The sequence below is a fragment of the Lynx canadensis genome, chromosome A2, assembly GCF_007474595.2.
Source record: "Lynx canadensis isolate LIC74 chromosome A2, mLynCan4.pri.v2, whole genome shotgun sequence".
NCBI lineage: Eukaryota > Metazoa > Chordata > Mammalia > Carnivora > Felidae > Lynx > Lynx canadensis.
The window spans coordinates 141,497,983-141,522,668 of NC_044304.2; the positions used below are offsets into that span (position 1 = coordinate 141,497,983).

Sequence of the window (24,686 nt, forward strand, 5' to 3'; positions counted from 1 at the left end):
TCTCTCTCTCTCTCTCTCTCTCCCTACCCTCCCCTGCTCGCACTCTCTCTCTCTCTCTCAACTTAAAAAAAAAGGTACGAAAAAATCAAATAATCTGCAGTTGAATCTGACTTTGCCTTTAGTTAATAGCTAAGTAACCCTGAGTGACTTACACGACCCCTGTCACTCAAAGCTTGTTTCCTTTCTGTAAAAGGGACAAAACAATTTCGACCTCAAGGAATACTGTTAGGATAATGCATGTAGGCACTTAGTAAGTTCCTACACCAAGCAATACATGTTAATTTTAATGCTTGTTATTACTAGTATAGAAAAAAAATACTCATAAAATAGATTGTAAATATATGTGTGTGTGTGTGTATATATACACATATATATCATGTAATTATATTTATATATAACTTACGTGTGTATATATATATATGTGTGTGTGTGTGTGTGTGTGTATGTATGTATATATAAATGGCATAGATTCTAGGTCCCAGAATGTACCCTTGTACATTAAGACAGTAAGGCAAAATAGTAAAGGACAAAAATCTTGCAGATTTTTAAAATTTAGATTTGAACAGTATACAATAATATAATATATAATACAGAACTATGTGTGTGTTTAAGATCTTGTATCTAGGTACTTGATTAACTTGATAAAGACTGGGATCTATATGCATCTCTGAAATATATATGATCAAAAAATAATTGAGCTCTTTGAAATAAAGCAGCAAAAACAATCACTGTTCATATTAGAAACTGACAAGCAAAATGGTTGCCTAGGAAATACAAAATTTTAATGAATATATATACATACACATATAAATATATACATATAAATACTACATATATCACAAATCAAGTAATCCTTACCATCCCAATTTGAAAATGCAATTACACAATAAGGGAAGAATAATGTTTACTTTGCATAGGACACAGGTAAAGATTTAGCCTATTCCTTTACAATGAATATGGATTTAACAAAAAAGAGAAAGAGGCAGAGATGGGAAGATATTCAAAAAAGAGAATATTGATTGATAAAGCCATTTTACTTAGCAGAGACCTAAAACTGTTAACATTAAAAACTGTCCTTACTTGAAAGAGACGAAAGCTGTCCTCATGTTCTGACTGACATATACCATCAAAACACTGACCGGCTGTCAAATCTGCAGATTCTAAAACCCTATAATGGAAAGAATATAATTTCAAATCAAATTGCATAAAACAAAGTCAATATGATCAGTTCCATTCTATCCTTAGAATATAAGAAATCACTGAAATGGTATAAAAATTACGTATGTGTGTAGTACAGCTTCTTCAGTAGAAAGTCTACAGCTTTCTTCAGAGCATCTGGGAGTTCTAAGATCCCCCAATTTAAAAAACCTGATTCTACAAAGATGAGTGAAACAGTAGGATGATGAAATACAGCAAACAAAAGTAAACCAGGGATTATTGGATAGCATTCTGTCAGAACCAATCTTATCCGGATTCAAAAAGTAAAATACTATGCTCTATATATGGAAATATGAGAAATAAAGAAGTACAACTGATAGAAGATTATTAAAATAGCTAATTTAATTGGCTTTAAAAGTCATACTATTCAATATATAAAACATAAAATATTATTTCATTTGAACTTACTGAACAGGTCATTTTCTAGAGCTCTTTGAAGACATGCAGAAGATTTATTTTTTATTCCTTTAGAATCCTGGTCAAAAAGTTTCTGCACACAGTGAGCACCAGAAACACTTGACAAAGAAGGGAACTGCATATGTAGCAGGACCTAAGGCATTATTCACTTTCTGGGCACATTTCAAAGTTTTTAAAATATACTCTAAAACATTTCTGTTACCTATTTGATTGGTCCTAGGCACTTTAGAAAGATAATTATTTTTTCATGGCAGGACTAAGTACGTTTGGAATTCTAGATATGTATCAAGTTTTCCAAACTTGAGCTCAGCTCCAGTTTCAACTGTCTGTTGGTGTTACGTGGGGAATGTGACCCATGGTGGAAGAAGAGAATAAGCACACAGAGTAGACATAAGTGCACAAGAACTGTTGGAAACCTGACATTACACCCCTAGCTCTGCTACTGTTTAGCTATTTGAACCTGCAATCACTTGAGTTTGGTTTCATTTGGTTCACCTATTTAGACAAATGGATAATGGCACAGTAGCCTATGAGGATTGATTACAAAGAACTTATCAAATCCACCCACCCCAGCACAGAACAATAGTATCTTGGAAATCAGCTTAATTAATACCTTATTTACAACTTCTAAATAGGTGTATAATTTGCTTACTTTTCAGTTGATCCACATCAGAGTTACTTTCTGGCAAGACTCTGATTCCCCGGCCATAACTGGTACCCCCATGGAGATGAAACTCTAGAGCTAACAATGTTGCTTGGGTTCTCCAAATTCACTGATTGAAGTTTGGTATGGAGGCTATAAATTTCTAAGAAGCTTCCAACCTAAAATAGATTATTTAGGATTTCAAAATGAGAAAAATCAAACAATTTCCGATACATAAATTACTTAACAACAATATGGGGCACAGACCAACAGTCAAAAGTGTTGACCTATTAGAAAGGATACTGGTATGCGATACTGATGTGTACTGAATATCAGTCTCAAGGACACTATCAAAACCAAATGGTTTTTATGTGTGCACGCACATGTGTATATACATATACTGTTCGTGTATATTTTAGTCACGTTTATATGTATATATGTACATATATGTAGACCCATGTATTTATGTAGATGTGTATATGTAGTATGTAAGTATATGTACATATGCATATTACATATCTATCTATCCGTATGTTTTTTCCAATGAAAGACATTTCAGAGATACTGAAGTGTGAAATAAAACTGAATCTTAGCAGTGATAAAATACACTAGTTAAGAAACCTATAACCTAAATCAAACCCAAGCCCTCTATTTGATTTGGAAGCCTGTTTAAGGTTTCTTAACTTGCTTTAGCTACTTGAAGGTAAGATTTCATTAAATACGGTTGCTAAAATACTCTCATTATGAGAATACTAGAAAATATTTTTTAATGCACTATAATAGCAAAAATATTCCCCTATTCCACAAGTTCTATGGAAATAGCAAAAATATCCCCCTATTCCACAAGTTTTATGGAAAGAAAACTTTTGTAATAAGAACTCTTATCACCATAATGTGAAATACATTCTGTGAGTTCAAATACAAAACTAAACATTATAATTTTTAACTAAATATTCTACAATTTTAGATGTTTTATTTAGTCTTAAAAATGTCTTTGACTATAGAGTATGTGTTTAAGGGAGAAGACTTAAAATGACAGATGCAGAATGTTTATAAAGAAATTGACACCTACTCAAGGAAGAAGCTACATAACCTTTTCCAACCCAGTCATGTTTTTGTGAGAAGGAGTAGGACATTAGGTCTTTTTTTTCTCTGACTTCTTCCACTGACATACATCTACAACACAGCAGAGGAGCAGGGTAAAAAGAGTCAGAGAAAGAAAACTCCAAAAGAAAAGAAGACAAAACTAGTTTTCCTCATGGTCTCTAAAGTGAGATACTAGAAGAAAAAAAAAAAAAAAACAAAAACAGTCCATTTCTATTTACTTTTATCTCAGTTTTTCTGGATGTTTATTATTCTGTGATTCCTTTTCAAAGTAGGTAATACACTAGTACACATACAAAAAAAGCACTTAGGGAAGGCCTAAAACATGCAGGGACCTGGCTGGCCCAGTCAGTAGAGCACGTAACTCTTAATCTTGGAGTCCTGAGTTCTAGCCCCATGCTGGGGGAAGAGGTCACGTAAGGAAAAAACAAAACAAACAAACAAACAAAAAAACAAATTAAAAACCACCTCCCTCTAAATAAAATGCTCCATGTAAATTTTAAAAAAATGCTTTTAAAGGCCTAAACATGGAGAAAGATATCATATTCATAAATAACAAGCTTTAACACTATAAAGATAGTAATTTCCCCCCCAAATTAATTTTTAAAATCAGTATAATTTCAATCAAAATCTCCAGTGTCTTACATGAAATTTGAAAAGCTGACCTGAAAATGCATACAGACGTGAACAGCAAGTCAAGTTTGAAGACTAAACTGCGGGAGTGGGGGGTGGGGGTGGGGAAGGTTTGCTTGATCTGTAGAATCATTTAAAAATAAAGCTGTAATAATTAAGACTCTCTGTTATTAACGCAGACACTTGTATGAACACGGATATATCTTAAAAATATAAAAGAAAAAAGTAAATTACAGAATAATATATATACCTTATGCATTTTTCAGAAAAAAGTACATTATTAAAATAAAAGCATAATAAACCTGGGTGTATATACCTACATGTTAGGATAAATAGAAAGATACTAAGGAGCAAAACATGAGAATGAGCAGAGGTACAAAGAAGACTCAACATGTAGAGATTTATGTCCTAAAAATTAAAAGCACCTGAAATTAGTGTGGCAAAACATTTAAAAATATTAAGTTTGAATGGTAGGCACATGGGTATTTATTACACTATCTTTTCCACTACTATATTTCATAATAAAACAATATTTAAAGACCACGAAAGAATTTATTTATATAAATAGGCTATCAAGATGACAAATTGTTATTTCCACAAATTCCTTCTGGAGGCAGCATTGTATTTTTTTTAAGCTGGCTAAATATACCATGAAATGTGCCAGATGCTCTACTATAATAGACACACATTGCTTAGTCTTGTCAGTAATGTGATAAGATTCTAAAATTACAAGTGAGGGAGTCATAACCAAAAATTATAAAAATATACTTTCACAAATTGTGATAAATATCCCTTTCAATGAATATCAAAAAGGAAGTAAAGCAGGGGTGCCTGGGTGGCTCAGTCAGTTAAGCCTACAACTCCTGATTTCAGCTCAGGTCATGATCTCATTCATGGTTGGTCGTGAGATCAAACTCTGTGTTGGGCTCCATGCTGAGCAAGGGGTCTGCTGAAGACTTTGTCCTATCCCTCTGTCCCTCCCGCTAGCAAAATAAAAAAGCAAAGCAAATGTAGCTATTAAGAAATCACTATCCCTTTAGAAATAATTTAAATCTTCCCTATAAACTATGGAGAAGTTCCCTTTAATAGTTTTAATTACCTGTATATGTCTGAAAATAACCAAACTATATAGCTCTTGGGTCACTGAAGGCCAAAACATAATTATGACTATATATATTTTTATAATTATGTTTAAATTGTGTCAGGATAAGACTGGGGATTAGAAATACACTGCTTTAATTTCTAGACAAAAAAGTCTGTGATGTGTGTGTGCTTGTGCACATGTGTGTGTGCCCACATATAGGTGGGTTTGTGAATGTGTGAATGTGTAACACTCAAAAAGCAAAATTTAGGAAGAATGTTAAGGGCGATTTCAACTGTAAAATTTACTGCATATAAAAGCCCATTATATTATACTTAGATTGCCTTCACTGTCTTCTCTTTATTAAAAATATATTTTTTCCTGTTCCTATGCAACAAAAATACATGTGTTCCATGTATTTCAGTATAAAAATGCAATTTCAAACAGTTGTCTTCAAGCGTTGATAAGAATTCATTTGTATTAATGTCATCTGACTGGGAATTTCTTAAGTTAATATGAAATGGTATAGAGGTTTCCTTAGTATAAATAAAATGTGATGTCAATATACATTAAAAGCTTACAGTTGCCTTACTTATACAGAGAAAATCCCTTCCATTTTTCTATTACAGTGCAGATAAATAATGTAATATTATATCTTTAGAAAAAGATTAAGTGCCCTATATTTTCTTAGCAATGTGCGCTCAGAGCACCCTCTAGTGGGTAAGATAAGGTAAACAAAAAGGGACCTGAAAAAAATTCACAGCTCTCATTGATTTGTTCATTCACTAGCAGATACTATTTACTTCATCTTTACTGTAAGAAAAGCACTGTGCTAGGTGTTATTCAAGTCTTGGACAGGTGAGAGGGAATAGGAAAACTTATAAATGCAGCATAGGGAAAGAGAGGAAATTAAATTGTGAAAGCGGGATCTAAAAAAAAATGCAAATCTTTTTCATTCAAAAAAGAACTCTATCTGTATTTTAAAAAGACTTTGAGGAGCACCTGGGTGGCTCAGTCGGTTGGGCGTCCGACTTCGGCTCAGGTCATGATCTCAAGGTTCGTGGGTTTGAGCCCCACATCGGGCTCTGTGCTAACAGCTCAGAGCCTGGAGCCTGTTTCAGATTCTGTGTCTCCCTCTCTCTCTCTGACCCTCCCCTGTTCATGCTCTGTCTCTGTCTCAAAAATCAATAAACGCTAAAAAAATAAATAAATAAATAAAAATAAGACTTTGAATTGACTCTATCATTATGTGTATTTTTGAAATAATCAGTGTAGACAAAATCAGGGAGAAGCATCAAAAATGTATTTTCAACAGTCAATTTTCTCTGATCTGTTAGGTATGAAAACGTGTATACACACACACACACACACACACACACACACACACACACACACATAAAGGACAAGCAAGTTCAGTTATTACCCCTCCTGGACCCAGACTTTAGCCTCATTTATCGATGAGCTGGGGGGGCTTATTTGTAACGCAGTGTTAGAGGAACTATTTCCTTCTCCAAGAACATTTATTTACAAGGGAGACTGGGCATAAAATTCAGACTGAAACAGCTGCAATTCACTTTACTGTTTTCTTCCTATAAGTAGGCCATATAACTTTCTATAAGCAGGCTGTATAACTCCCTAAAGATAGGATCGAAGCTATTTGCAATAAAGAAAATCATTTCTTTATACTGCTTAAAAGGACTGGCTCTGGAAACCAAACACTATAGATTCACACACAAGTAGCCGTGAAATCTGGGCTTAACAGCTGACTCCTCAGTTTTCTCATATGTAAAACGGGAATGGTGACAATACTGACTACACAGGATAGTGCTAAATACATCTGAAGAGTGTTTAACAATGTTGCTATTATCACTGTTGTTATAATGTGCCATATTGTGCTAGAAAAGATACTTCCAAATAAAAGACACAATATAATGAAGAAAATATTCCCTAAATATTAATAATCCAGAAGTGCCACATATCAACAGTGGAGCTTTTACCTAAAAAAAACACAGTAACCTCAAAAGCAGTGAGCAAATTCTACATAAACTGTACAGTATAATACACAAATTTATGACATATATTAGAGGTGGATCAACAATTCTTAACCTAATGGGTAGAAAGTTGTAGGCTAAATTTTCAAAACCCAATTTATAAAGCTTAAATGTTTAAGTTTACAAACATTTTATACAACATATACCAGAACATTTTTCCTTACTACTTTATGGTAAGTTGTGTAGAGTCTTAAAATATCCAGGAAATGTTGTTTAATTTTTAAAAGTTATTCAAGCCATTATAATTTAATGAAATCTTCTAATATTTTCCTTTTTCTAATAATTATTTTAAATACATTTACAAATAAAAATTAAAGAAAAATAAATTTGGAGTTAATTTCTAGACCTCAAATATCATCTATAAATGTGATTTACCCCCACATTTATAAAAACACAAAATAGAAAACAATTGCTACTCAACATCACCTTCAGAAATTTTGCCACTTGAACATGATTATCATAGACTAAAATGTCTATTGTTAGATTCTGTAGCTGATGGATGTGACTTAAATCTCCTTCAAGTGCAAGGTCTTGTATCAAGACTCTCCAAGATGGGAATGGGGTCCTGGTGCCATCCCATACCTGCCATAACAGGGAAAAGCAAACTTTAATGATCTTTCTGAGCAACAGTGGAGACTTTAAAAAGAACATTATTTTCCGGTAATATAACTTACAAGTATTAAATGTATTCCCCCAAATATCTGCTAAACTTTAAAAATGGTGTATATTCTGGTTGTAAAAGGACTACATAGATATAGGTCATGTAGAAACTATAAAGAAAAAAATTCACACTACCTGGAAAAAAAGTGCTAACACATTGTTGAATTTCTTTATCTTTTTTTCTTCTGTGTATTTATGTGTCTTTTCCTGTTTTTAACTGGAAAAAGCATTATATTTTGCTTTGCATTTCTTAGCTTACTGTTGAGCAATTTATCAGCTAATATAAATATTTTTCTAAAATATGATCGTCAATTGCTTCTTTCATTTTATGCTGTGGATATACAAAAATTTATTAAACTGATCCCTGTACTGGTGATTTGCTATTTTAAATAATTTAAAATACACCTTTATGACTACATCTGCTCATTTTCTTAAGTATAAATCCCTAACTTTCAGGAATGTATTCTAACCTTTGCTTATTTTTTCACTTTGTTTTCATTTGGAAGAGGCTTTTAAAAGTACAGATAGGAACGTTCTGTTCAAGTTAGAGGTTATGAACACAAATGAATGAAAATCGCGGGTGCTGGAAAAGGAGAGGACATCTTGGATTGCTACGTATGCTACATTAAGATGAGGATGGGAACATGGGCACAGGAGGAGTATGTGCTACCCTATCCTTAGGGTGTGAGCTAGCCTGTGTTGTGCTAGGCTTTGAAGAGATGGCTGTGCTTTGTTATAAAAGGGTATGACAAAAGACATCTGGCACGAGATAAGAATGCCCTTGCATGTGAGAAATTTGGCTGGACAAGAGAAACAGGCTCTCTGAACAGAATACACTCATTCCAGCTGTCTGCCAGCGTGAGCTTACAGAGGAAGTACTGAATAACGTTGGTGACTATTCCAAGTTTCAAATAAACAATCACTGAGTTTGGGTCACTCACCGTTCCCTAAATTATTCAAAGAGCCAGGATACACACTCTGGGAGCAGGTACAGTGTATGTCACGAACTTTTTTCTCCACCTGGAATGTGTTCTTTCATACTGTTTTTGTGCATACTGTTTTTGTGACTTTAAAATAACTTTACAGATGAATCTCCCAGCCTTTTGGGGGAGGGGCTGAGAGAGTAGAGTGTAGCTACATTGTTTTTATGCTTCAGTTCTAATCACCTAGAAGTCTTTTTTTTTTTTTTTTTAATGTTTTCTGGAACTTTTGTAATTTTGTATCAAAACTTAATCTGTTAGGAATCTGTATCTTATGTACAGATCTGATTCTTTTCTAAATAGATAAGAATCACCATTTAGCAATCTGTCTTCATCAATTTGAAATGTTATGTTATTATCATGTATGTCTTGTATGTACAGTGTAAGAGGTTCCTAATCTTTTGATTAATCACACTATAATTTCAATTACTATAATTTCATAATATGCTTTAATATCAGATATCTGAGTTTTTTTAATCAAGCTTTTCTTGTTTTATTCTTGACCATTTAATGTTTCTAATAAATTTTAGAATCACAGTCAATTTAGAAAATTTGGTTTTAATTAAAATGGCATTTTATTCTTTAAGAAAGAATAAAAAAATATTTGAATATGCTCAATGAAGTTTTATAGATTTCTTCACAGAATATCAGGGATTTCTTTCATGAATTGGCTTGTTTCACAGTTGATGTGACTTTGAAAGAACTTTTGTTCACGTATATGTTCTATTTATTACTGATAGGTACCAAAGCTACATTTTACTAATATTTAAACCAGTTATCTCACTGAATAATTTTATTAATCCAAGTAGCCTTTCAGTTCATTGTTTGGGTTTTACATCTTGTGACTAATGACCTTCTCTTTTTCTTTCTTTTAAAAGAGTTCTAGCTCTGGGGCGCCTGGGTGGCTCAGTCGGTTGAGCGTCTGACTTCAGCTCAGGTCATGATCTCGCGGTCTGTGAGTTCGAGCCCCGCGTCGGGCTCTGTGCTGACAGCTCAGAGCCTGGAGCCTGTTTCAGATTCTGTGTCTCCCTCTCTCTCTGCCCCTCCCCCGCTCATGCTCTGTCTCTCTCTCTCTGTCAAAAATAAACATAAAAAAAATTTTAAACAGTTATAGCTCTTTTTTTTCTTAGTGAATTTCTTAAGATTTCTTGAAAAACATTAGGTAACAGAAAATAGTGGGTATTTTTGTCTTGTTCCTGGCATTACTGACTCCAAAATTTGAACACTAAATATTTTGTTTGATTACAAGAGAAATTTTTTATCAAGTTAAGGAGGCATACTTCTAATTCTAAACATTTGACATTAATTTGCTAAACATTTTCACAAATGTATTGAACATTCACCAAGAGGAATGTAATTTTCCTAAAGTTATCCTAAAATTAATTCCTTAAATTTCTGATTTCTAAAATAAACCATGGATTGCAGTGTATTACTGTTTTAATACATTATTGGTGTAACATGTCTACTGGTATGATTAAAATGAACTAGTATCATAGTTACTAATAAAGGAATCAATATTGGTATCATATCCATGTTCAGACTGGATATGAGACCAGATGCCCAAACACTGGAAATAATTATGTTGTTGCATTCCATGCTTTCCACAACTCACTTGGAATAATGTCTGGCTCCTTTTGTGCTTAAAACATAATTTAAAAGTTATTCTGCTGTGTGATAGGAAAATCAATCTCAGAAAAACAAATCACTCAAAATTCAATTTTCCAGAGGTAATGAGTAAAATATTGCTATATATTCTTCCTAATATATTTTTACTATGCATATAATACATTTTAGTATATAAAACTGCATTAATCTCTAAACAGAATATTATAAATATCTATCTTAGTAACTATACATCTACAATGTCATTTTATTGTAACAGAGTATTCCATAATACAGAAACACTTCACACAATTAATTCTCTATTGTTAGTATGAGTTTTCTAATTTTTGTTACTGCAATATAAGAATATTCTCTTGGGGCGCCTGGGTGGCGCAGTCGGTTGAGCGTCCGACTTCAGCCAGGTCACGATCTCGCGGTCTGTGAGTTCGAGCCCCGCGTCGGGCTCTGGGCTGATGGCTCAGAGCCTGGAGCCTGTTTCCGATTCTGTGTCTCCCTCTCTCTCTGCCCCTCCCCCGTTCATGCTCTGTCTCTCTCTGTCCCAAAAATAAATAAACGTTGAAAAAAAAAATTTTAATAAAAAAAAAAAAAAAAGAATATTCTCTTAAATTCATTTTTCCACATTTACGAAGTAAATTTAGAAAATTTACAAAAATAAAATTGTGGAGTCAAAGAATATACACAGACTTCTGAGATTTAAATTGTCTTCAAGAAAGTCTTACATTCACTTCCGAATGCTGTGTTTTAAAATAACATCTACATAAAAGCTGTTTTCACTTATCTGAAAAGGCTATCTATAAAAATGGAATGCAGGCATATGTTTTGTTGCTTTAGAATGAACGTACATTCTGCCATGTCAGCTAAAAGGTGGCAGATTTTATCCCAGAATTTAAGAATTTTCTACACAGCAGTGAAAAGATGGAGTATATTCTGCACAGCATATTATATGCCATTGGAAGTATTCAGTGCCTATCAAATGTTCAACTGTTAAGGATGTCACTTTGGGTATCCAAAGTGTGATCAGTATGACTGGTTGACCTATGATTTCTTCTAACTTTGGATGATTTACTTTGCTTTAACTTCAGATGTCATACTTGACTTACCTACCTTTTTTACAGCATGTAATTACTTTTCTCAAAGTATTTCACATGTATATATGTATGCTATTTTCAACTTTAAAAACTTCATATTTCATTCAATAACTTTTATCTTCACCAACTCCTCAATAAGGGCAAGGTATAAATGATAATAATGCTAAACCCAATACTTGTCCAAGTGCCACGGTACAGTTTCTTGTCTTGTTGTTTTAGAGTCAGAAGCTAAAGAAATAACCATAGGTGCGGAGCTGAAGCAGTGTTTGTTTAAATGCATTCTGACTAGGGTGGGTAGGTGAGGTTAATATTGGACAACTGTCTTTTTCAGAAGCTATTCATGAGTAAATTGGGGCAGGTGTAAAGAAAGATTAGATAGGTCTTACTTTACTTTTTAAAATCCTTCTGATTTAAAAACAAAACATAACAAGAACAAAAATAAACACTTCAAAACCATCTGTGATCTACCCATGAGGCAGGCAGTGAAATGACATGGGAAGAGAAGCCAACATCAATGAGCCAAGAAAATAAATGAGAAGCAAGGCTACCTTGACAGGGAAGCAGAAATATGCATACGTAAAATTGTAACTGAAATATAACAGTAGAAAACAACTCCATATTTTATTAATATTAAAATGAGAAATACATAAATAAACCATAAACTATATTTAAACTATTGACAATACTATTTTTCTCTGGATGCATAAAAAAAGAGAAGTTCAAGAGTAGAGCTGCATTTGGGGCGCCTGGGTGGCGCAGTCGGTTAAGCGTCCGACTTCAGCCAGGTCACGATCTCGCGGTCCGTGAGTTCGAGCCCCGCGTCGGGCTCTGGGCTGATGGCTCAGAGCCTGGAGCCTGTTTCTGATTCTGTGTCTCCCTCTCTCTCTGCCCCTCCCCCGTTCATGCTCTGTCTCTCTCTGTCCCAAAAATAAAATAAACGTTGAAAAAAAAAAAAAATTTAAAAAAGAGTAGAGCTGCATGAATATCTATGCTCATCAAAAATGGTAAGTTAGATTTAAAGTTCTTAATATAATACAATAGTGGGCATACTTATTCCTTCAGAATGCTGAGCTATAAGCTCTTTATAGATATGTAGGTGGTGCTAACTTATAATTTCAAGTATTTAAAATACCTACCTTTAGAAGAAATGATGCTCCATCCACTTCGGCTTTGCCCAAGAGCTGACAAGTCAGGTCAAAATACTGCAGGGGTTGAACATCACACAATTTTACTAATGTTGAAGAAGGTGAAATATGAGTAGATGCCCAAACACGTAAAGCTTCTACCATTCTGTGGTCCTCCGCGGTGAAGTTAAAATACTTGCTTGAAGTACGAGGTATGATAGGAGCTCCCAAAGTTCCCTCAAATGTCAAAGAGGCAAAGCCAGAGCTGGTGATACCTTGAGTCTCCTTTTTATATACTTGAATCTAAGAAAACAGAATAGCTTACTGATGCAGAACCCGAAAAGTAAGATACTTGAGGGATTATAAAATCTTGCCAGCACAGTTAATAAAGAATGTAAGCAATTAATATATTTCATTTAATTAGCATATGAAATTATAAAATCAACCAGGCTATATCAAGATCCACTGTGTAACATTTATTTCTATTTTTTAAAGGTCTAGGTGGTCAACTCCTTGATCCTATCAAGCTTGCACTTTCACAATTGTTACTTTTCTTATTAAGGTATAATTTACAAAAGGAAAAAGGATAGTGACAATTACTTATGAATGTTACGAGGAAAACTAGAACACTTAAAATACAGGACTTCAAAGTGAACAAAACGCAAGAGGCTAAGGTTTCATCAGTCTGACTGAGAGGCAAGACAGTGACAAAGACTTTGGCTTTCACGTTCTGAGGCTCTGCTATTACATGCATATGCATTTATGAGGCTTACATCTTCATAAAGCAATCGTTTTGTCTTTATGAAATGCCCCCCCCCCTTTTAATCTGTAATATTCTGATATTAATATAGTGATTTCATTTTCCTTATGCTTATTGTTTGCTTGGTATATCTTTTCTACAGTTTTGCAACTTGCCTGTGTCTTCATTTTGCGTAGGGAGTGGTGTTTGTTCTTGCTTTTTTATTTGGTCTATTTTTTTTTTCCTTGCAAAAGGAATGTTTAGTCCATTTACATAAAATTACTGATACGGTTATATTTAAGTCTACTGTCTTGTTTTCCTTTTGTATCTTCCCCCCCTCCCTTTTTGCTCTTTAAAAATTTTGTTCTTCTACTGTTCTTTTCCCATCTTATTTTGACCTTATTAGTGTTCCGTTTACTTCCTCTGAGTTACGAATGAATCTTTACCGCAAAGTCTGTTTGGAATCAGTATTGTTCTACTACATAATGACTAGTTTCCAGGTCACATTTCCACTTGCCCATATCCTGTTTCACACTTTCTACTGAAAGTATTATTGAAAGTATTATCTGAAGATAATAACTTTTCAGTGGTATAATTCCTTTTAACTATCCTTTGTGCTATCATTCATATTTTTCTACTATTTTATAAACTCCATCTTCCAATATTATTATTATTTTTTTAATAGCCATTTATCTTTTAGTGAAATTTTGGGAAGAAATACAAAACATTATCTTTCACCATTTTCTTTTTTTAGTTTTGGTCATTTCCTAACCATCAAAAGTTTCTGGCTGGTAGTATGCTTTTCTGTCCTGAATACCATCCTTTAGCGTTTACTTGTGCTGAAGATACACTGGCTGGGGATTCACATTTTTGAAAAATATTTTCTTTGGATACAAAATTCCAGTTGAATACATTTTCTATCACCACTTTTATCATTGCTTTGTTCTTCAGGCGCCATCATTTCAGATAAGAAATCAAAGATGGCTGGTATTGTTTCTTATGTGGAATGTGTTATTTCTCTGCCGGCTCATTTCAAGATTTTTTAAATCTTTTTCAATGATTTCACAGTGACTTGTTTAGATATGCTTTTTCTCTGAGGTGCCAGCATGGAGTGCACCAAGTTTCTAACATCTGTAAGTCAATGTTTTCCATCAAATTTGGAAAAATTCTAGTCCTTTCTATTTATTTCTATAAATATATTTTTTCCCTTTCACACTGTTTTCTTGTGCATCTCAAATGACAGGTTTCACCATTTGATATTGTTCCACAATCTTTCAGTAAACATGATATATCTAATCTATTTAGCTTATCTAGTAAATTTTCATTAATAAAAATATTAATATATATACTCACTAAAAGATATTAGACTGTTTATGGCAGCATAATATCCTCAAACTGAAAACTACTTAAACGTTCAACAAAATATATACATTCTGATGCATTCACACGATGGAATACCACTTACCGGTGAAAGTGAACAAAGTAAAATTATTTGCAGTAACATGGTTGAATCACACGGGCATAAGCCAGACATTAAAAACAAAACAAAACCTAAAGTCTATTCTCTTTATATAAAGAGCAAACAGATATGAAACTAATGTATGTTGTTTGAAGTTATGAGAGTATTTATTCCTGGATGGGGTATGAAGGAAGTTTCCGAGTGCTAGTTACAGACTATACTTATATTGTGAACTGAGAGATGTACAGTCTACTTCAGTTAAACAACAGCAAGAATAACAACTAAAAACATTAGGAGGGAAGAGGGCACTCTTGGAATACAAATACCATAGGAAACAACAGTATGTGAGAAATGGTAACACTATGATGATAATATTTCTATTTCTCTTTTAACATTACAAAAATATTCTCTACTACTCTTCTATTCTCAGGAAAAGGGCCTTAAGAGATCAAGATAGCTAATTCTTACCGAAACTAAGAATAGAACACACCCAGAATATTGTGCTCACTTCATCTCACTGACCATGAGGGACACAGAATAACTGAAGCATGAGAAGAAAAAAGACAATCAAGAGTTGCATGGAAATCTTCATGTAACAAGAGGAAAAGATGAAAGGACAAAACTACTTAAAACCTACGGACTGAAAATATTACAGTACTGAATTTTTTAAAAAATCAGATAGTATTTAATAGCTGTACTTTCATAATAAAGGTGGGCTTTTTTTACCTTTACTTGTTTAACTGCTTAGCATAACTTTGTAAGAACTGAAATATGTTCATGTTTTAATACATTTTTCATAAAGATCAACTTACTTTGATTTTATACTCACATCTCAATGCTTTCACTGTACTTGAATTAACACAATCTCCCAATCTTTGTGTAAGTGTTTAATAAAAAAGTAAAACAAAACAAAACCCCAGCGGCCTAGGGCTTTTTTTTTTTTTAAACCCAACTCTACCTGGAAAACCTTTAAACCATCAATCTATCTTTAGAAGTGAGAAGAGGAAATGCAACTAGTCTTAATCATGGCAACTAACACATTTCTGTGGAAGGAAGGCACACAGTTTGTCCAAATGAGGAGATTTCTTAATATTCATTATTTGAAGTCTAGTATTATTTACATTTCTTCTTACCTCTTGAAATGGCTGATGCCATGTTCCACCACAGCAACCACATAATTAGTGCTAACTAGAACTAATGAAAAATACAGAGCCCTCTTCAAATACATGAGAGTTTGGACAGTATGAATTTTACCTTCAGCCTGTGAAAGCGAACAATATCTCCATTTTTATAAATTATTGGTAGGGCTTCGTAACTTCCACTGAAGAGCAGGCAAGTTAACTTTACATTTGTCTGGTCCACAATTGTTACAACTGAGCAATAATCTGGAAAACATAAAAATATGTTACCTTTTGGTATTTCAAAGAATTTGACAAAATAAGAATATGGGTGAATTCAAAACACCAAACAAATTTTTATCCCTCCTTTTAATTAAGCCTTCTGAGAACAGGATCAAAACATAGGGACATTTTCTTGGCTCTCAAAATGCACTGCCAAATTATTTTGCAACAGTATTCCACAAAAATTTTAGAGAATTTAGTAAAACAAAAATAAAAATCCTAATTAATATAAATTATCTGGAGGGGTATGACTTTTATATTATTTCAAAGTTTAGAAATCATGAAATATTCAAATAACATAATTTATAAAATAATAAAAGTTAGGGTGAAAACAAAAGACTAGAAGGTATTTGAAGTAAATGTGATGGAAAATCAATATTCTGCATGAAAATCCTATGAAAACTGATTATAAAACCCAGAATTTCACAGTGACTATGTAATTCAAGTGAACAAATTCCTAGAAAATTATAGTAACAAAAACAAACTCAAAAGAAAAAAATGAGGATTTGCCAGTTCCTTACAGAAGATTACACGTTAGAACAAGAAACTGGCAAAAAAAAAAAAAAAAAAAAAAAAAAAAAAAAAAAAAAAAAAAAAAAAAAACCAAAGAAACCACTAATAATACTTGGGTTGCTATGAAAATGAAAACTTCAAATACTGGTGGTAGTAAAAACTGTAATAGATGCTACTCTGAGATATGCATGTTTCAGAAAGTTGCACACTGAGGAAATGTGTTGACTTCAGCCCTTCCCAGTACCCTAGTAATTACAGCACTGGGATAGAAAAGAATAAACCCAGAACGTGAAGGAAGAGAAGAGAGGAGTGACAGAGCAGGGGAGAAGGTAGCAACATGTTACAGGAAGATGGGAAAACAAATGGTTAGGGATAAAATAAACAGGGAGGCTGAAATCCAGAAGATAGTATAAAGTGGCTGGAATAAAGATAGAAGCCACCGGGATTAAGGGTGGGAGTGAAAAGTAGAGCCAAATCAAGGTTAATTAAAAGTTTACATACAGAACTGTTTCAGTAACCACTTGTCCTGACCTCTATTGCCCAGGAAAATGATTTCAGGTAGGAAGGCACTGTATTTAAACTTAGCACTTCCAGGAACACAGGCTGCTTTCCAAGGACATTTTTCACTGATTAACCAGAGGGTGCTAAGTCTTCCAACCTGGGTGTTATCACCCAGAATAAATCCTTCCATGTTAGCACTGTAGGGGGCCTACAGCCTGATGGGCAGCTCTCTTTTCACCCACCCTAGAATGACACTGTCAATCAACATGCCCTATGCAAGTACTATTTGTCTCTATCAGATTTCCCATTCAAGGAGGAGATCAATTGGAAAAACAATCTTGAAAAAGAACAATCTAAGACTGCATCACAATCTCAGATTTCAAGATAGACTACAAAGCTGTATTAATCAAAACTGTATGGAAAAACAAAGTACTTATACACAAAGCAAACAAGATGAATGTTTATAACCTAAAACAAGCCATACCTACATTTTAAAATGTAAAGCCAGGAAACAATTATGGTAAAATAAATATCTGGCAAAAATAAAAAGGAGGGAAGGAAGGAAGGAAGGAAGGAAGGAAGGAAGGAAGGAAAGAAGGAAGGTAGGAAGGCAGGAAGGAGGGAAGACAGACTAATGGGCCAAGGGAGGCAGAGGGAGAGAAAGAAGGGAGGGGCAGGGAATAGAAATGGGAGGGGAAAGGGAGGAGAGGGGGAAGAGAGAGTTAAGGAAGGAGGGAGAAAAAGAAACCTGATTCTGTGAAGAGGGGGAAATAATTCAGAGAACATTTAAAAAAAAAGAAAACTTAAAATCAGGAGTGCTGGCTGGTTGTTAAGTGTCCCACTCTTGATTTTGGCTCAGATTATGGCCTCACAGTTCCTGAGATGCAGCCTGGCTTTGGGCTCTGGGCCTCACAGCTCAGAGGCTGCTTGGGACTCTTCTCTCCGCCCTCTCTCTCTCTCTCTCTCTCTCTGCCCCTCCACTGTTCATACTCTCTCTCTCTCTCTCAAAATAAACATTTTAAAAATAAATAAAATCAAAACCTTGATAAGCATCTTCAAAGAGCAAAAATTATTACATCTTCATTTCTTGATACACCAGCAGGATTCACTAGACCCAAATTTATATTCAGAATTTCCTTTTTTAGTACCTCTACTCATGAGGAGTGTTGTTTCACAGTTTGTTTTTTTTTTTCTTAGCAGTCTTACAAAAAAATCAAAGACCAATTTTACTTATTTTTAATAGAATATAAACATTCTTGTTTGCAATTATCATATGGCCCTATTGTACCCTTTTATAAATCTAAGATGTATTAAGAGACCTTAGCTATATTTCTATATGTTGAAATATTTTGCTATTTCATTACTCTAGTAATTAGTTCATTATTCCTACCTATGCTATAAAATACTAAATTGATTTTTTAAATGGAAAAATGAGGGCCCTGCTTAGAAGACAGACACAAGAGTGAAATGAAGCATCCCCAATGCATTGCACTGCTCAAGTATTGTAACACCTTTCAAGGAGACAAAGTTCAGAGACACTATCTGGAGTTTCTTCTTCTTTATATAAATGCTGTTAAGAATTAAGAACTGAACAGTTAAGTGTCCAACCTCTTTTCAGGTCTGATCTCATGAGTCTGAGCCCCACATGGGGTTCTGTGCTGACAGCTCAGAGCCTGGAGCCTATTTCAGACTCAGTGTCTCCCTCTCTCTCTGACCCTCCGCCACTTACTGAGAAATTTTTGCCAATAGTCACCGGGAAGGAAATTGACAGAGCCAGTCCCTTCACCATGATTAGATGAATCAAAGGCTAAATGCAAAGACAGGAGCACTTTAGATCTCACTGCTAACAATGAATGTACTTAGAATAAAACACAAATGCTCCAAAGGTTTTAAATTTCATAAAATTCCATGACAGACAAAACATAGGGCAAAGAAATGACAAGTCCATCAAAATCCGATTCAGGTATGCACCATCAAACTTGACTTTTTTTTTTTTTTTTTACATTTTTTCTTGACAGCTTCTGCAAAATCACACATTGCAGATTCGTATGTAATAGAATGAGCAATCTCACACATCATATTTGTATTGGAGAACTATTTACTACTTATATTCATGATGTGATTTTAAGTTGTAGTAATCCTACAACATTCTTCTTGCTTTAAATGCTTCAAAACGAGCCACATGTAAACTGGGGCTACAAAGCAAAAACAAAACTGCACATTTAGCAGGCGTAAGTAATAATAGCTGAATTTAAACGTTAGCTAAGATGAACTGACATAGTACCGGCCTTGCAGCACATACACAATATTGAGGAATAAATGAAAAAACCAAAATATTAATTTAAAAAAGGCTTAATCTAAACCTCAAAATATTGGAACCTGTCTCATTGTTTTACTTTTCCTAAGAAAATGTCAGCTTCCTAAAAAATGACTTGGTGGGCTACAAAGGACTCCACTCTGAGTCCTGAAAAACACTGCATAGGCCCATCGTCTATAGGGTCTAGCTTTTGCAGTGCCTTCCTGCAAATTAGAAAAAAGCCTCCCCTTTTCTCAAAAAGAAATACTACACAACCTGAAGAGCTTTCCAGAGGAATTTTACTGAGCCCAAGAGAGAAGCAGTCTTCACTGCACCTACACGTGCATCTGCATTCCAGTCTTTTCACATAAACCCGAAGAGGAACAGATATGCCACTCGCAATATACACATTCCTTCTCCAGGCCTTTCCTCCCAGGCTCCCTAGAAATCAGGTTCAGAGTGAGGGTGGTTAGGGTGTCACGTTTAGAGCTGGGGTGGGAATGGAGGCCGAGACAGAAAACCTCAGGGGATGCCCAAAGAGCATCGCAACAGGTGTGTGTCTGCCAGGTGTGTCGGTGTATGCTCAGAGTTCTGAGTCCATAAATGAAATGGGGCCACATGCTGGTACAGATTTATGCAGAAGAGTGCTCCCCAGCTGCATCAGGACTTGACTGAGGGGCCTGAAATCTCCACACCTGCATGTTTTCATGTAAGTGGTTCCATGTGGATGAAAGTGGCATCTCCTTAAACGGAGCACACTGTGCACCACGTATCTGAGCTATCATATGCTAAGTGCCTGTTCCTTACTCTTCTCTTTTTCAAGTTTGTTTATTTTGAGAGAGAGAGAGAGAGAGAGAGAGAGAGAGAGAGAGCGCAAACAGGGGAGAGACAGAGAGAGAGAGACAGAAAAAGAGAGAGAGACATGGAGAGAATCCCAAGCAGGCTCCGTGTTGCCAGTGCTGAGCCGGATGCGGAGCTCGATCTCAAAGAAGCTCACGAATGGTGAGATCAAAAGTCGGACACTTAACCGACTGAGCCACCGAGGTGTCCCCCTTACTCTTTCTCTTGGCTTATATATTTTCCTTCTAAAGTATCATCTGTGACTTTTAGCAAGTTTAAGCCAAACAGACCCACCATGTGTTCATATTTTATTTTTTCTTATTTTTTGAGAGAGAGCATACACACCCATGCACGTGCAGGGGAGGGGCAATGGGAGAGGGAGAGAGAATCTTAAACAGGCTCCACACCCAGCACGGAGCCCAATGCGGGGCTCAATCCCAGGACCTTGAGACAATGACCTGAGCTGAAATCCAGAGCTGGACACTTAACCAACCGAGCCACCCAAGCACACCCCTTTAATAAAATGTTATTAACAAAGAAAGAAAACAAAAATTCACATTCAAGAAAACAAAAGACATTAAAAAAAAAATCTGTCCTATAATTTTCTCTCAATTGCAATAAAAACAACAATCTAAATGAAATATTAAATAGCTTTCAAAAGGTTCTTTCAAATAGCACTTGATTTATGACATGACTAGAAACCAAGCTACCCATTTTAACAAATACTAACGAGGCAAACTGCTAAATGTTTTATTTTCCTGCTTCAAAGTGTCTTACCAAATAATCCATCAAAAATGATTGTATAATAAAAGTACTTATTTTCCCCATGCCTCATTTTTGGCTCATTCTCAAATGAAGGAAAAATAACTTGTGAAATTACAACTTACAACTTCATATTTTAATAATAAAGCTACAAAGCCAAAAGATAATTGTTTTCTTGATAGCTAACACCAGCAGGAAAGATAGGAAGAGTAGAAAGAACTTTAATAAATCAGTATTCTTACCTTACCTACATAGTACATTTAGGTGCTAATATAAAAATAAATATAAATTCCTTAAAATGTTTTAAAATAATAAAATATATATTTAAACCTTTGAGAAAGTCTTGATTTTAATGCTTTAGCAAGACTTCATATGTAAACCGTTGACTAAGTATTTACTTTAACTCTAACTTCACGTAACCTGATATAAATCTGGAGAAGATAACAAATGATAAACTAGGTCCTATATTCTGCAATCTTGAGTAACTCACCTAATTTCATCAATATGATTAAGTGTAAACTGCCTTGAAGTTTTATAATAAGAGGAAGCTGGTAGTTTGTCTAATCAAAGAAGCATACATGCATAAATTATACAATCCACAAAAAAAATTCCTCCATGAAAGTTATTTCATCTCCTTTTACCAATTACAGTACTATTTATAAACCAATCAGTATTTCAGTAAGTTTCTATTTCTATAAAAGTTTATTACTGAAAACCCAACTAAAAATTATAAAAGGCAAATCGCTAAATCAACACAATATTATATGCTACAATCTTACTTGTTTTACAAGTTTATCTGTTTTACTATACAAAATATAATAGCACTCCCTTAATTATGCTGGTGTGAAGTTACATTAATTTTCCCTCATGTTTTAATCATATTGGTAAAGATAAGGAAAGACAGGAAAGAAAGCATAAACATTATATTAGAGATACACATGCTTGTATGAGTACACATACAGATTAAATACGAATTAGGTAGGCAGGTATGTAAGCTGATAGTCTGTGAGTTCCTAAGTGTCATTCTGGAATTACATCTGGAGGAGTTTTACATTTTACCCCACATATTGAGAAACCACAGTAGATGGTATACCTAGGTGTAAGGATTTATACTAAGACTAGCAATGGCCTCTATCTTCACAGCATTTGTATTTAAAATAAGAAAGGCACAACAATAATAATTTTTAAAGTAACTATCAAAGTGTATTAATATTCAGCAATAAAAATACATGCTACGACTGACTACACATTTTGATACATGCTATCAAATGATGCATGCATGAATGATACATGCATGAATGAACCTCAAAATCATTATGTTAAGTGAAAGAAGCCAGAAGCAAAGACCACGTGTTATATGAGTCTATCTATATGAAGTGTCCAGAAAGGTAGTACAGAGAAAGAAAGCATATTAGTATGAATATTGTAGAGGTAAGCAACATACTCCTGCAAGTCTTAAAAAATACTGAAATGATAAATGAAGAAACCAAAAACTAAGATTAACAAGAAGACTGTATTATTATATGAAAACTTAGAATGGAGATAAAGAATCTTACCAACCCAAACATCTCCAAAAAGTTCACGTGGAGACTGTAGCAAATACTCTGCCTAATGATTAAAAATTGGACAGCTGAACAGGCCTCCTCTTAATTAAGGAGAACCATCACAGAGTCACATATTGGGAGAAGAAAATTTACCTGGAGTTCTGTTAGGCGTTGCTCCTCAGACCTCTATATACAAGTACACATATTATATGTGACTCACACATCACATTATTTAATACTTGATTTTGAAACAACATGAAAGTTACCAGGAAAAAGACCATTATACACCACATACAAAACAAAATTCCGGGTAATATATGCAATATATCTGTTTTTAAAAATATTAAAGAATTTTAAGGGGCTGGGTGGCTCAGTCGGTTGAGCGTCCACGAATCTTGATTTTAGCTCAGGTCACTGTTCAGGGAATCAAGCCCCATGCTGGGCTCCATGCTCTCAGCGCAGAGCCTGCTTGGGATTCTCTCTCTCTCTCTCTCTCTCTCTCTCTCTCTCCCCCTCCTTCCCTCCCTCCCTCCCTCCCTCCCTCTCCTGCTTGTGCACATGCTCTCTCTCTCAAAATAAACTTTAATAAAAAAAACTAAAGAATTTTAAGAAAATACAGACTAATATTTTTCAAATCTTACAATGAATAAGCCCTTCCAAACAAAATCATGACTCCAAAAGTATGTTAAACATTTGTGTTTTGAAAACTATCAGCACCAGAACTAAAAAGCTGGAAAAAGCATCTAACACTTAGGACAAAAAAGAGATTAATACCACTAATATATGAGAAGCTTCCAGAAATTGCTGACAAAAGACAACCAAACTGAAAAAGAAAATATATTTTGATTATCTTAATCAATGAGGGTAAGGTGGAAGAAAAGTAGTACACTGAAAAAGAATGCAGATAGAAATCAAAGCAATTTATAACTTGAAAGTAATATTTGTGACTTAAATATTACTAGAATCCACTTGACCTGATAAGTAATGTAGCAAAGCATTCCACTGATGGCCACTTAAAACATTTTATTTGTAATAATTCTGAATACATAATCTTTCAAAAACCTACCAACTGTATTATAGTTTTATCATAAAGTTGCTCATTACATACATAAAACAATCAGTTTTACCACATACAGAAAGTTAAATACAAAAAAATACTTTTTAAATTTTGATCTAGAATATAAACAAAGTGTATAAAACAGAAGTATTATAAGTCTTTAATAATGATCCCTGAAAAAGACCTACAAGAGCATAAAATTATGCATCAACATACTGCAGATGTTCCATCTCTTAAAATTATTATTTAACTTCTTCAGCAGTTAGATTTTGAAATTGAAAGTTCACATTTTCATTATAAAAGTCTGACAACTTTTATTGCTATTCCAACACCTGCAATGCTGGCCTCTTCTTCCTCATCCATCAAAATCCAATTTATCCTCAAAAGTTCAGCTTAAATGCCGTATCTCTTAATAGCCTTTCCCCTGTTGGCATTAATCTCTCCATTCTTGCTCCCAAAGCATTTTGTTTGTTTCTTTAGTTACTGCATACAACTGTGCCTTAGCGAATTGATTCAATTCAGGTCTTCCTCATCTCCCTCAGGAAAAACTCTCTGAGACTCTATCATTTTACCACTATGGACAACAACCAAGTCCAGTACAAGGCTACACAGGGCTGGCAAAGAAATTTTTTAATTGAATGAATAAAAGAATGTAACTTAAGTTTTAAGAAAGAACGAAGAAACAGTACTGATTTTTACTATCAATTAAAGCAATTCAAATCATAAACTAATGAAACATAAGGATAATTCTCTAAATAAGCAGGCTAATAATTTGTTTGAGGAAAAGGTCATAAAAGACAGAGTCAGTTCTAGGATATATATAGAAAGCCAGATAGAGGCCTCAAGCTTCATCATAGTCATTCCTGAATATAAGCAAGCAGGCAATACAAAGGTTCAGTGACCTCTTTCTCCACCTTCATCGTCCGAGTGGAAACCTACTTCTTACTGGCATG

General features: G+C 34.3%; 1 protein-coding gene across 1 annotated transcript in view; it reads right to left on the bottom strand.

Annotated features, from left to right (window-relative positions):
* Window positions 1-24,686, bottom strand: part of POT1 (protection of telomeres 1) — an 82,360-nt gene that overhangs the window by 23,738 nt on the left and 33,936 nt on the right. The window contains 6 exon segments of the mRNA XM_030308356.1: window positions 1,092-1,168; window positions 2,284-2,390; window positions 2,392-2,457; window positions 7,574-7,729; window positions 12,635-12,925; window positions 16,075-16,205. Of these exon segments, the coding sequence (XP_030164216.1) occupies window positions 1,092-1,168; window positions 2,284-2,390; window positions 2,392-2,457; window positions 7,574-7,729; window positions 12,635-12,925; window positions 16,075-16,205 (828 nt within the window).